The sequence below is a fragment of the Dendrobium catenatum genome, unplaced genomic scaffold, assembly GCF_001605985.2.
Source record: "Dendrobium catenatum unplaced genomic scaffold, ASM160598v2 fragScaff_scaffold_1056, whole genome shotgun sequence".
Taxonomy (NCBI): domain Eukaryota; kingdom Viridiplantae; phylum Streptophyta; class Magnoliopsida; order Asparagales; family Orchidaceae; genus Dendrobium; species Dendrobium catenatum.
Window position 1 is genome coordinate 8,723,665 of NW_021319518.1, and position 12,770 is coordinate 8,736,434.

The 12,770-nt window shown below is 36.4% G+C and overlaps 1 protein-coding gene across 10 annotated transcripts in view; it reads right to left on the reverse strand.

Annotated features, from left to right (window-relative positions):
- Window positions 1–7,750: 7,750 nt before the first annotated feature.
- The window catches only part of LOC110105607 (exocyst complex component SEC3A), a 97,124-nt gene continuing 92,104 nt past the window's right edge, over window positions 7,751–12,770 (reverse strand). For all 10 annotated transcript variants that reach the window (XM_028698227.1, XM_028698224.1, XM_020835177.2 and 7 more), the window contains 3 exons: window positions 12,574–12,639; window positions 12,396–12,485; window positions 7,751–8,027 (listed from right to left, as the gene is read on the reverse strand). In XM_028698227.1, the coding sequence (XP_028554060.1) occupies window positions 12,437–12,485; window positions 12,574–12,639 (115 nt within the window). In that variant the 3' untranslated portion in view covers window positions 7,751–8,027; window positions 12,396–12,436. The remainder of the gene's footprint in view (window positions 8,028–12,395; window positions 12,486–12,573; window positions 12,640–12,770) is intronic.

Here is a 12,770-nt window from a genome sequence, read left to right on the forward strand (position 1 = left end):
TTTTTTTTTTTTTTTTTTTTTTTTTTTTTTGCAACATTTTAGAGGCACGAGTTAAAGTGACTATGCTAATGAGGCTAGTAGAAACATGTAGAATATAGAAGCACAAGAGCTTAAGAAGAAGAAGAAGCAAGACAATGTCACTATGTATTGATTCACACACCTATATAATGAGTACATGAGTTTTATATCCAAGCATCGCTATACAAAGTATTGTAAAGGAGGCCAATTAGATGTAAGATGAGGATGCCTCAGATGGTTAGCAAGGAGTGGCTTAGATGAAGTCTGCAGAGAATCTACTAATGTGTTCAGAGGAAGTGGAAATGTGATGATAGTGAGTGTGTCAGGTGCTTGCTTATCATTATATATTTATATGGCTTATCACCACCCCTCAAATTGAGGATCCAAAGATTAGAGAGTCAATTTGCTGTGTAGTTGTTGAATCCATGACAAAGAGAGAGCTTTGGTAAGGATGTCTAAGTTGAACTATGATATATTGTAGGCGAATGCGATCCCAGATAAAGTAGTAATCAATTTCAATGTGTTTGGTGCACGCATGAAAGAATGGATTGTTGGTAAGGACCATAGTTGAGATATTTTCAGACTAAAGTGTTGTTGAAGATGATGAATGGATGTTAAAGTCTATTGGAAGGAGATGGATCTAGATGATGCCTAAGGCTTCAGATGCTAGAACACGATATTTTGATTTGGAGGAAGATCTAAAAATTGTTGGTTGCTTCTTGACACTCCTTGAGATGAGAGTATTTATCAAGAATGAACAAAAACCTATTGTAGATTTTCAATCCAGGGAGGTGAGACATGGGTTGTTGAATATTAAAGACATGGGTTGTTGAATATTAAAGAGATATGAGGTGAGGTGGGTTAAAGCACCGAAGTCTAGGAACCAATCAGATGAAGTTGGTTGATGTTAAGTATATAATCTAGTGACTGGGTGGATCAATTGGGGTTGTATTGAAGATTATAATGATGCTAGAAACTGGCGGCAATGTGATTGATTTTCTTGCACATTTGGCAGGTGGGTTGAGCTGCAGATGTAGTGTTACGGGCTCCTCTTGTGCGCTAAAAAGAGAATTAGGGACCTGCTTGTGTGTGGTTGGTAGAGCTACTTTATTTGTATCAGGGTGCACGATCCCTAATGGCTGATAACATAATTGGGGTTGAATTCGGTTGGGAGAGTTTGATTTTTTATGACCATATTGATTTCTTCATTGCATAAGAGGGAGTAGAGATCTTGTAGGCTGATGGGGGTGAGATTGATGCCAATGAAGGTTTCAAAGGATTGATAGATCGGAGGAAGTCAATTGAGGATATGCAATATGACATTCTCAGGTTCGAGATGGGAGTCGGTAGCAGTGATGTTTTTCACAAGATATTTTCATTGAGATATTTATGAAGCTCATTGTTTATTTGAATTACTTAGAAACGATTTGTTGGTTGTAATCGTTTCTCTAGAGTGGTCAAAATGTTGTGATAAGAATGGAAATTGAGAATTTAGGGAAGAATGTTTTGGGAGATTGTAGATTAGAGGGCAATTGAGAGGTTCTGATCTAGGAAATGCCAAGTAGTGTAGCCTGGGTTTGCAATGAGTTCAATGGTTATAGACAAAAAGGAGTTTTAGTGGACAGCTGATTTCTCTGGTAAGGTAGCTGACAAAGTTGTTTACTAAAAATATTTAGAGTATCTGAATCAGCCATATTAGGCAATTGTTACTATTGAGTTGAATATGGACAATGCAGTTGGGATTAGATTGGGGGTGTCAATTTTTGACATGACCCAAAAAAATTTGGGTTTGAGTTGACCCAATTAGCAAACATATAGGTTTTGGGTTTGGATTTTTTACCTGTTTTAAAATTTTTGGGTTGACTCTGAAGCCCAAAATCAACCTAAAAATGACCCAAAAGCTTTAAATTGCCGTCCAAAATTTTGCCCGCGGTCGCAGACTCTGCCTGTTGCCCGCACTCACGACTTGCCGTCCGGCTCAACCGCCTTATGTCGTTGTTGTTGCTGCCCACACTCACGGACTCCGGCCACTGTCATTGTTGCTGCTTCGTCGCCGGCTTTGAATAGGAACTAGAAGTAGTGATGGGATCTTAGCTCGCAGTTCTTCAGCCAAATTTCCTAAATTCGAGTCGAGTCATGTCAATCAGGCAACCCGTGCAGGTCAGGTCCAAGTTGAAATATCTAGCTCGTTTGAAAAAATGGTTCAAATTCAGGTTAACCCATTTAGATCCGGGTCAACTCAAGTTCGACTCGAACACGATATGTCAGCCCGAATTGACACCCCTAGGTTAGACATAAAAATTTTAAGAGAAGAGGGTATATGTGTGTCAATCTTGGTGATGATTTCAGTTTGTAAATGAGTCGTGTTAGAAGCGCTGGAATCGACGAATAAACAAAGAACAATATAAGGCTACACATCTACTAAGCTTTGATGTGTCTTTGATATCATGAAGAGACTAGGCTAATGAAGTAAGTAGAAACCTGTAGAAATGGCGTACCACAAAATCTAGAAGCACATGAGCTCAAGAAGAAGTAAGATGCCATGTTTATATATTGATTCACATACAAATATAATGAGTACAACATGTTTATATATAAGCATCACACTACAAAGTATTGTAGAAGAAGTTGTGGCACCTCAACAATCATTATATAATTTTACCTGTTATGATTCGAATTGACTTAAGGTAACCCACTAATCTTCTATTTTTGAACCCCCTCTATATTTGTTCATAAGTATTATGTGTGCATGTGATATGCTATTCTGGGTCCAAAGGATTAGTTTAAATGTTTGGAAATCTATAAATTTTCCCATGGGAGCACCGCAGCATTGGGGTTGGGGCACCTTGGTGTTAAGCTCTCTAGAATTTTAGAATTAATTCAACGTGGTGGTGCTAGGGATCATGTTGTAAGCTTTCTAAAGTAGAGTCGTGATGGGCACGGCAGCATTAGACAATATTTTAATAATAAAAATATCCAAATCCACTATTCCATTCATTTGATCCATTGAGATAACCATTGCTAGTGTGTGTGTGTGTGTGTGTGTGTGAGAGAGAGAGAGAGAGAGAGAGAGATATATATATATATATATAGAGAGAGAGAGAGAGAGAGAGGATATTCTAGATAAAGAGACTATTTATTGTAGCTTCTATTCATTTTTAGCTGCGACCTAATTCAAAAAATTTCTCGAGTCGAGATAGGTTATATTTTGCATATCTCAGTTTTCAATAATTCAATGTTTTTTTTTTCTAATCGAAATTATAATTTGATTTTTACAAAAATACAATTTTCTTGAATTTTGATAAATTTTATCTGCGTATCTTTTGATATGTTGTCAGTACGATTATTCTAGTTATTTTGAGTATTTATGTGAATTTTTTTTTTTGCAAGGTGATTTTGAAAAATAACGTTTTTTATTAATTCAAAATTTTATTTGACATCTAAAAATAGCATTTTAGTTTAGTTAAAGCTTCAAAATGCTGTTATATACAATATTTAGTAATATGGTAAAATTATGAAAACTATAATTTTGACGAATTGTAGAACACTCGGTGAAAATTTATTATGATAATTGTTGGTGTGATTTTGTAGAAGTAAACAGTAGCACTATAATTGTTGGGGTGATTTTATTTTCAATATCTTTGTTTGAAATATTTGAATTATGCGAAAAGAAGGAATTTTGTTGGTGGCAAAAAGAGATTATGTTATTTGTTATGTGTTGGAAGTTTTGGAGCCAGCGGGCTATTCTGATATTTACTAAGAAGGGATTTTGTTGAATGTGAGAAGGGATTCTGTTGGTGGCTAGAAGAGACTCTGTTAGCGACGAGAAACTATTATATTGGATGTGAGAATGGATTTTGTTATTTGTTATATATTGGAAAAGACTTGAGGGGCCATTATGAAATTGGTATGAGGTGTTTGCTTATATTTCAATAAGTTTCAATACAATTTTAGATGTAAGTTAACTGCTTATTTCAATTTATTATCAATTTTTGCTTCAACTTCAATATTTCGTACAGTACTTCATTTTATTATTTTATATTTTTCATCTCTTTTTGTTTAAATTATTGAATCATGTTTAGGTTGTCATATAGTCTATCAGGCCGTGTTAGCACAATCTTGTCTTTGCTTTCATTTTCAAGTTAAGAAAGGGTAAGGAGCGAGTTGAGTAGTTTCTAATATTTTGATCTAATCTATTGTAGGTATGCACTTTTGATTAATTTTCTTTTTGCATGCTTGATTTTATTTTTGTTATACCTTTCTATTGTCAAGCGTTGTTATAGACAAATTTCAGATTGTATTTATAATATATAAAAATTATTAATGAGATTTTGTAGTCTTCTGCTTTGCATTTATATTAAGTAGTGGCTTTGTCATATACATGATCTAGATGTTTCAGTTTCACAACATTTCTCCAACTAAATCTTGAGATTAATCTCTGCTTCTAGCCATGATCAAGCACGGTATGACCTATGTGATCCAGTTGGGTCATATCAATTTGAGTCATGATTGAAACCAACTTGATGGATGGTGAGGATCCTCAAACGATTAGCAGGAAGTGGCTTGGATGAAGTCTACAGAGAATCTAATGCTGTGTTTAGAGAAAGTGGAAATGTGATGATGGTGAGTGTGCCGACTGCTTGCTTATCACTATATGGCTTATTATCGGCGCAACTTAATTCACAAAATGAGCTATGTTTGAATACTTCTGATATTTGCAATGCATTTAAAGTTAGACTTATTCAACATCACATTTTTTGCTATCATTTTCATTATGTTTAATCGAATTAATTGCCCGTCATTTACATTGCATTCGATCAGGTTGAATTGAGGAGCAAAAATCGTGGTCAAGATATGCTTTTGTGTCCCTCACCGTATTAAGGCTAGGAATCTTGCTTAGGCTAACAAAATACCTTGTTAGTTCTCTAGATTCACCCAGTAATTAGGCAAGCGCTCGTCATGACTTACTAAGAGTTTAGCAAACTATCAATGAAATTATCTACTATTTTAGCATTAGTGGTCTCAAATGATCCTAATAATCACATGGCATTTTTTTTTTCCTTGGCTTATGATCATTATTATTAATCATAAATTATCTTGTTCCCCAATACATCACAAATCAAATGTATAAAAAAAAAAACAAAAACAAAAAAAAATACAAAGGGCAATTTCACTATAGATCACGACAAAAAAAAAAACCCTAAACCCTAGAAAATATATTGTACGAGTCACTATAGCCATGAAGCAACGATTGGGTTTTACCATTTTGTTCAATTTCAGTAAAACATTTTACTAATGAGCATTCAAGCTGCGTGAGTGTCGCATCATTGCTAGCTCAATATTTTGACTGTCATCATATGACAATCCAATACATCATTGGCGCTCACAAGAGCCTCGGTCAAGCTTACACATTTGACAAATTTGAAATGGAAGTTAAAAGGAATAACAGCTCTGATCGCAAAACACCCATTTTTATATTTTTATATTTTTATATTCATTGGACAACATTGTTTATATGTAGAAGAATAATTTTGATTTTATTTTGAATGACAACAAAATCCACGCATAGATTATCAAATTAAGGTTACAATACTCGTTAGAAGTTTATGTGGCAATCTATTGAAATGCCAGATGTCCTCACCTAATTAGTAAAGCTTTTTTTTTTTATGCGTGGATTCTGTTGCAGATCAGTTCTGCAATATGTTGGCACAGTTGTCGTAGATGGCAATTTCTTCGAGACGGCGGCGGAGGATCCGGCTGCAATTTCAGCGTTCGGCACCGAGTAATGCCCGAATCTCGGCGAGCTCCCCTGTTCAGTACTCATACCAGCCCACTACATCCACTATGTAGCAGATAAGAAGTATCGTCGGAGATAGTTTCTGATCCTCTGTTATCCTTGATGATGGCGATCAATGCCACCGTCGATGAAGCGGATCCCCTGCTCGTTAAACACAACCGCACTATCTCCAAATCAACCTCCCAGCTCGCCCTCGTCGGCTCACGCGTCTGCCCCATCGAAAGCCTCGACTTTGAGTACTCTTCCCTCTCCGCCTGCCACCTACTTCGTCCGCTCCGCTTATCCCGAGTTGTCTCCTTCTGTCTTTATAATGCGCCAAACTGATCTGTTCCATCTTGTAGAGCCTTATGTGGATTCTTCATCGAGGATGAAAAGCAGACTTCGTTGTCAAATATGGACTGTCAAAGATCAATGTTTATTATGATTTTTTTATTATATTTTATTTGGACTGTCAAAGACTAGCATCATCTTGGTTCATCAAAATTGGACTTTCATGGCCTTTATAAATTATTATTTAACTGCTGTCTTTGATATTAAATAGAAGTTAACGAACCAACGCTTCTTTTGTAGGATAAAAGAATGTTGTAGGCCCCTCCAAATGGTCAATTTACTTCCTTTTTTTTTCAATGATCCACTTCTACTTTGACATTCTAATTGTCCAACCTGATTTGATGAATTTTTTTACCATTATTTCCATTATTTTTTCTTTGTTTAATCAGACAAGCAAATTAATCAAACAGAAAAGGAGATAGACTTTGATATTTTGAATTTTTTTATCTTGTAACTGTAAGAGTGGATATCTTTCAATGCAGATAGTTGGTTGCATCTCTACAGTATCATCGTCGCTCCATGATAGTTGGTTGCATCTCTACAGTATCAGCATGCATTGCTTCTTTGCTGGGGCAGGGAAGATCTTGCGAATACCGGTCGACATGCCGGTGGCTTAGGTGTGTAACGAATGACAGGTACAGGCGAGATATGGTGACCTGTGGAGCGGGAGCTGGTATTGCAGCTGCCTTCCGTACACCAATTGGAGTTCTTTTTGTGCTTGAATCACTTTCTTCATGGTGAACTTTACTTCAATCACTTTTTAGTTTCTTTTTCATTTTTTTTTTAATGTCTTCAACTCCTATATCATTCTTGTGATTGTTACCCTCATGTAAAATGAATTGCATTGCACCTTCAATATTGTTCTCTTTTTTGTCGGGAGAGATGCTTCTTCCTCATGTTTGTCCTTTTGGACGTGCAAATTTTTCATTTTACATGCGAAACAGTAGCTTTATTTCCCAAGCTGACAATCTCAATTTGGATTTTTGTGAGAGGAGAGCTCATGAAATTAATGCCTAACAAATTTTGATTTACTATTTCTCTTTGTATTTGATTCATCATTCCCTAACAATATCACATCTACACAATGTATTTGGTTAATCCACGCCACAGCTCACTTTGCTCCGTTTTGAGAGTTGGAAGGCTTCATTTGGAACAGCTTTCATATTGTTTTTTACAATGATTTTTTTGTTAATTTTTTACTGAAAATCAATTTTAGAAAGCAAGAAGAAAGCTATCCCAAACGAAGTTTAAATAATCGATGATTACTTTTATAAATATATAAATTATAATGACAAAAAAATATTACAAATGCACTATTTTTATCTAACTAAACAAGGGAAACATTTCTCCTGCGTTTACTTTGCAAACAACCAAACAGCCTCAGAGTATTTGAAATGCACTACATTTACTTTACACTTTATTTATTTTACATTACGTTTACTTTACGGACAACAAAACAGCCCCTTAATGTTTTTGGAAGTAATGAGGGCAGAAGGCCCGATAGCATTGTTTTCTTGTTAACATCCAGTAAAGCAACAACACCTTTTACGGTTAAAAAAAACATTTTCTTATTTATCTGCTCACAAAGAAGAAATCGCATGCAACTACGATAAAAAATTTTAGCCTAATATATCATTATTATTATAGTTTCATGAGGTAAAAGAAAAGGGTGGGGCTGATATGTAGACAATAAAACAACAAGAAAAGTAATCGAACAGCAGCCACCAAGGAACAAAAAAGTCCACAATTCTTTTTCTTTTTCTTTTTTAATTTACATTTGAGCAAGAAGCTCTCTCATCTCTGACACTGGAGGGACATTCTCTCCTGGATATATCTGGTTGACTAGCTTGACAAAGCTTCCATACTTGTCCAGAAAGTCCTTCTGCAACGTCAAAGGACATGCAGTTGTGCAAGACCAAAAAAAAGAAATTAGGAAAACTAAAATTAGAAACATTAGATGATTACTGCAACATATTGCCTATCTATTATGAGGCTTACGAGGTTTATACATAGGACCTTGAGGACCCAACTTGAGCTGAGGATGGATGGTCAACGAACTGGTGACCATCGAGCTTGCAAAGGACGATGCAGCAAACCAATATCAACTTCACAGAAAATTTTGATTTAAGTGAACTCACGGCCCGATCGCAACCCTCACATATAAACCTAGAAGCTACAACAGCGGCCCATCAACAACTCTCTAAGCATTGTGTTGACCTGTAATTACCCAAAACCGGCCCCAAGTGCCTAACCGACTGAAGCCCCCAAACTACCCACGATACTCAACCACTCATTCCACCTCAGCCACGATCGATCCCACGATCTCAAACCACGTCCAAAATCGTCGCTCCTTATGACACAAAAGGGTTCGGCCTCATTTTTGGCACTCACGCTCTCAGAATCGCATAGAGGAACAGAACAACGGAATTGAGAAGGATTTCGGGACTTACCTCCTCCGTGCGACAACTCTCTCGATCTCAATCTCGGCTTCAGTCAAAGACCCTCCAACCTCCGTCGAGCAAGCCGAGTTCAGCCTCGCCGGCCAACTTCAGTCGCTTGCACCCACCGGATTTCAGCCACCGAGCACAGCTTCCGCCTCAACTAGCGACCAAACCCGACGCCTGCGTCTGCATTCGACCTAGCCGGCCCGATCTGCACCTGCTCCGGACAAACCTGCCGCCGACCTGCCTCCGGCCGACCTTCCTCCGCCGACGACGTGTACGCCGACGCCAATCCGAGCCCCTCCGTGCGTGGCTCCTTCGGCCCTAGCATGATCGGGATTCTCCCGATCCCTCTCTATGTTTCTAAATTATATAAGATATATATTATATAATATATTATATAATATGTATATTATTATATATCATATATTATATGTATATATATATATAGTATTATATTATATATGATATATTATATCATATATATTAATATGTATATTATATAATAATATATAGCATATAATATATATCATATATTATGTCCCCTGAAGCCCTCGGTCGTCAAGATTATTCGACCGAGAGAGCGCAGACTCTACTCCCCTAATCTCCTCGCCGTTGATTCGCTCCGGCCGAGTCGAGCCAAAGGGCAAATGCCCACCCCAACCTCCCGGCATTGGGGAGGGGGCGCCAGAAGGCTGCCGGATTTTTAAGGGGACCAAAAATATTTAATTTCTTAACTTAGCAGGTTGTGCACATTAAAGGACCTCTCGAAGATCATTATTGGGATCGATTCGCTCTCCCAAATCTCCTCGCCGTCGATTTGATCCGGTCGAGTCGAGCACTCCCTTACCTCCCGGCATCGGGGAGGGGACGCCGGGAGGCTGCCGAAATTTCTCTAAATTTTGGAACTTAGCCAAAATTTTGAAATGATTGGAAAATGTTCAATTGCTCATTTTAATTTTAAAAATAATTATAATATTAATTATTTGATAAATTAAAATAAAAAAAGGGATTTCCAAGTGAGCATCGACAATCAACTATAATCTGCATCCAATCATCGGCAGCAAATCATTGACAACCAAACATCTACAACTGGCGATCATCAAAGCTTCTGAAGACCAAATCTCCTCACCGTCGATTTGATCCGGCCGAGTCGAGCACTCTCTGACCTCTCGGCATCAGGGAGGGGACGCCGGGAGGCTGCCGAAATTTTCTAAAAAAAATTCTAGACTTAGAAAAATTTTAGACTTAATTGAAATTTTTGAAGAATTGAAAATATTCAATTAATTAATCTAATACAACATCAACTAATCATTTGGTATATGTTAAATACAATTATGTTATTAAATCCAACATACATTGTATTGGGCTAAACTAATAAAATAAGGGTTAAGTTCATAATTCAATGTTCGAATCAGACTTCTTGAGCATCTTCTTTAGTTTATGATATTGAGATCCCTCCATATATAACCAAAGTTGTCAAAAGATGATTAACCTTTCAATTAACAAAGTTCTTTGGAAAACTTTCGCTATTTGGAGATCGACAAGATCTTTGTAGAACTGAATAAGACGCATTAAAATTTACCTATAAATGGAAGCCAGAGAATTTGTAATGTGCTCTATGATTATGCTACAGGTATAAACGAGAAGCTCATACAAAATAAATTACCATGTCTTAGAATAAAAGCGGGGAACTTCTAATTTGTGTTACCATTAACTTATAAGTAGGAGTAAGGGATTGATAGTGCACATAATTAGCATGCAGGTAGCACTAAGAAATTCATGACTAATGATGTAGCCTGCTCACAAGTAAGAACACAAATCTCCTAGCATCTGTTGAGCAAATCTCATCTAGAAATTGTGTCAAATGACAATAAAGAAGATAAAATTATTTGAAATGACAAAATATATCTTTTATGAAGCAAAATTCATCGATAGTAATGCCACCGGATCCGCAACATGTCTATAAGCAGACATAAGGCGTTCTTAGGCCCTTAAATGAAAATTTAGGCATTTCTTAAATAAAATCTCTCACATAAAGGATCATATTTAAATATTTTAAAATGCTCCTTTTATATTAAATATGATCTTTTAAACAAAATAAACCCCTACATGTGCTCCAATAAATGCAATAAATTTCTAAATGCTAAAGTTCGAGAATGTTGCGCAGGGTCAAATGTTATAACCCGCATGTGCTCCAATCGTCACATCTAAGTCCTAAATCTAACGTTTCAAGAATGCTGCGCGGGTCAAATATTCAAGTTTCATCATCCTCGAAAGGACTGGAGTCGACACGACTTGAAGTATAAAATGCCTCCCAAAATCCTACGAAAATACAAATGACTTTAAAGCTACCACGATGATGGCCGTGTTGACAGAAAATCTCAACCGGAGGAGTCAAATCTCAAATAAAAAAAAAGCCCAAAATTCTTGAAATGAAATCTATCACTTAAAAACTCAAAACTAAAAATCATACACCTCCCGCAACCGTTTGTCGGGGGTGATAAATTTGAAGTTAACCTCAGCTCATAAAGAGCGAATGTGTATCGGTGTATCACTTTGATTCATCCTCAAACAATCTTGCCAACAGAGACATGGCACGTGCCCTCTGATCGGGTGGTTTTGCCGCAAAATGGCACCATTATATTACGATCACGGCCAAAGCCCGAATGTTCCCTAAAGGCGTTAAACCCTTGAGTTATGAATCATAGGGTATATTCGATGGGCATAAAGCCCTTTGTCAGCTAAGGTGGATTCAGATTTATCCCCTTAGACAAATATCAACCCAAGTCTACAAGGTATTCTTGGACGAAGCAACCCATGGCTGCCGATAAGATGCCTTCTGTCATGTTGGGTCGACTACCTCCTCTGACTAAGTAGACCAAGGATCATGACAGACCGGGACGACGGAACCATGGGATCTTGATCGGGCTCGTCTTCATTCCCCCTACCACAAGCTTTTTTTAAGTTTCTGGTGATAATTTCTAAATTCCAAATTTCAAAATCCAAATCAATAAGATCAAATTTAAACCCTAAAATTATTGCTATTATACGATAGGTTCATAACCTATACGACATCCTTAACGACTAGCCTTAATCGAAAGTTCTCTTCTGTTATTAGGAGGGGTAATTAACTATAGGGGCTTGCGCCTATAGGAAACCAGAACTCAGATCAAAAAGTCCTCACAAAATGAGGGTGAAATCTCTGGGTAGTGTCTTATCTAAAACTCAATCTGCCTTCTGAAAATTCCCCCGGAACCTAATCTTGTTAAAATACCCGCTTTTAAAGCCTCTCTAACTTCGGTTTTACTAATACGCCGATAAAAACAGAAATCTTTATTTTTATTTAGAGTGCTAAGGCCACGACAGCCAATTTTATTATCACAATCTTCATTAAAAAGTTTAGCAAAATATCTCATCCACCTTTGTTGAATATCATTTTCTAAGAAAAGTATTTTTTGATCTTCATCCTTAATACACTTCACTTGAATTAAATCCTTACTACTCCTATTTCTTTGTTTGGCTAACTTATACATATATCTTTCTCCCTCTATAATATCTACTTTATTATATAAATCACTAAAAGCTAAAGTCTTTGCATCGCATATAACTTTCTTAGATTCCTTATGAGCCTCTTTATATATTTCCCAATTATCAAAGTTTTTAAAATTAAACCAATTTTTATAACAAATCTTCTTATTTTTAATCCTTTAACAAATGATAATCATATATGTTGGAGAAAAAGAATGCCATCATAGATATATCATAAAAAAATAGAATTTTGTCTTATATCTTGAAAGGAAACAAACCTTGCATTTTTCCCATAAAGAAGGCAACAACTCTTCTGAAGTCAAATTCTTCTGTAACTTCTTATACATAGCATTAATTGTCTTGTCAAGCTGCCGACAAGAATGAAGAATGTTAACATAAAAAAGGGAGAAAAAAGAACAAATATGAAAAGCTAAAGATCAAGATTGTCCGTTTTACCCCAGATAAGCTGGATTTAAGCATTTTTCGAAGGTCTGCTTTTGACATCCCAACCTGAAACTGTATCTGTGTATTACAAAGCATATTATCAGCACCACATAAATAGCTACACTTCAATGTGAAAGTAACTTTTCTTTTCTTATTACCTTCCTCTCAATTTTTTTTTCTATTAATAAATTAAGATAGCATCCAACAAT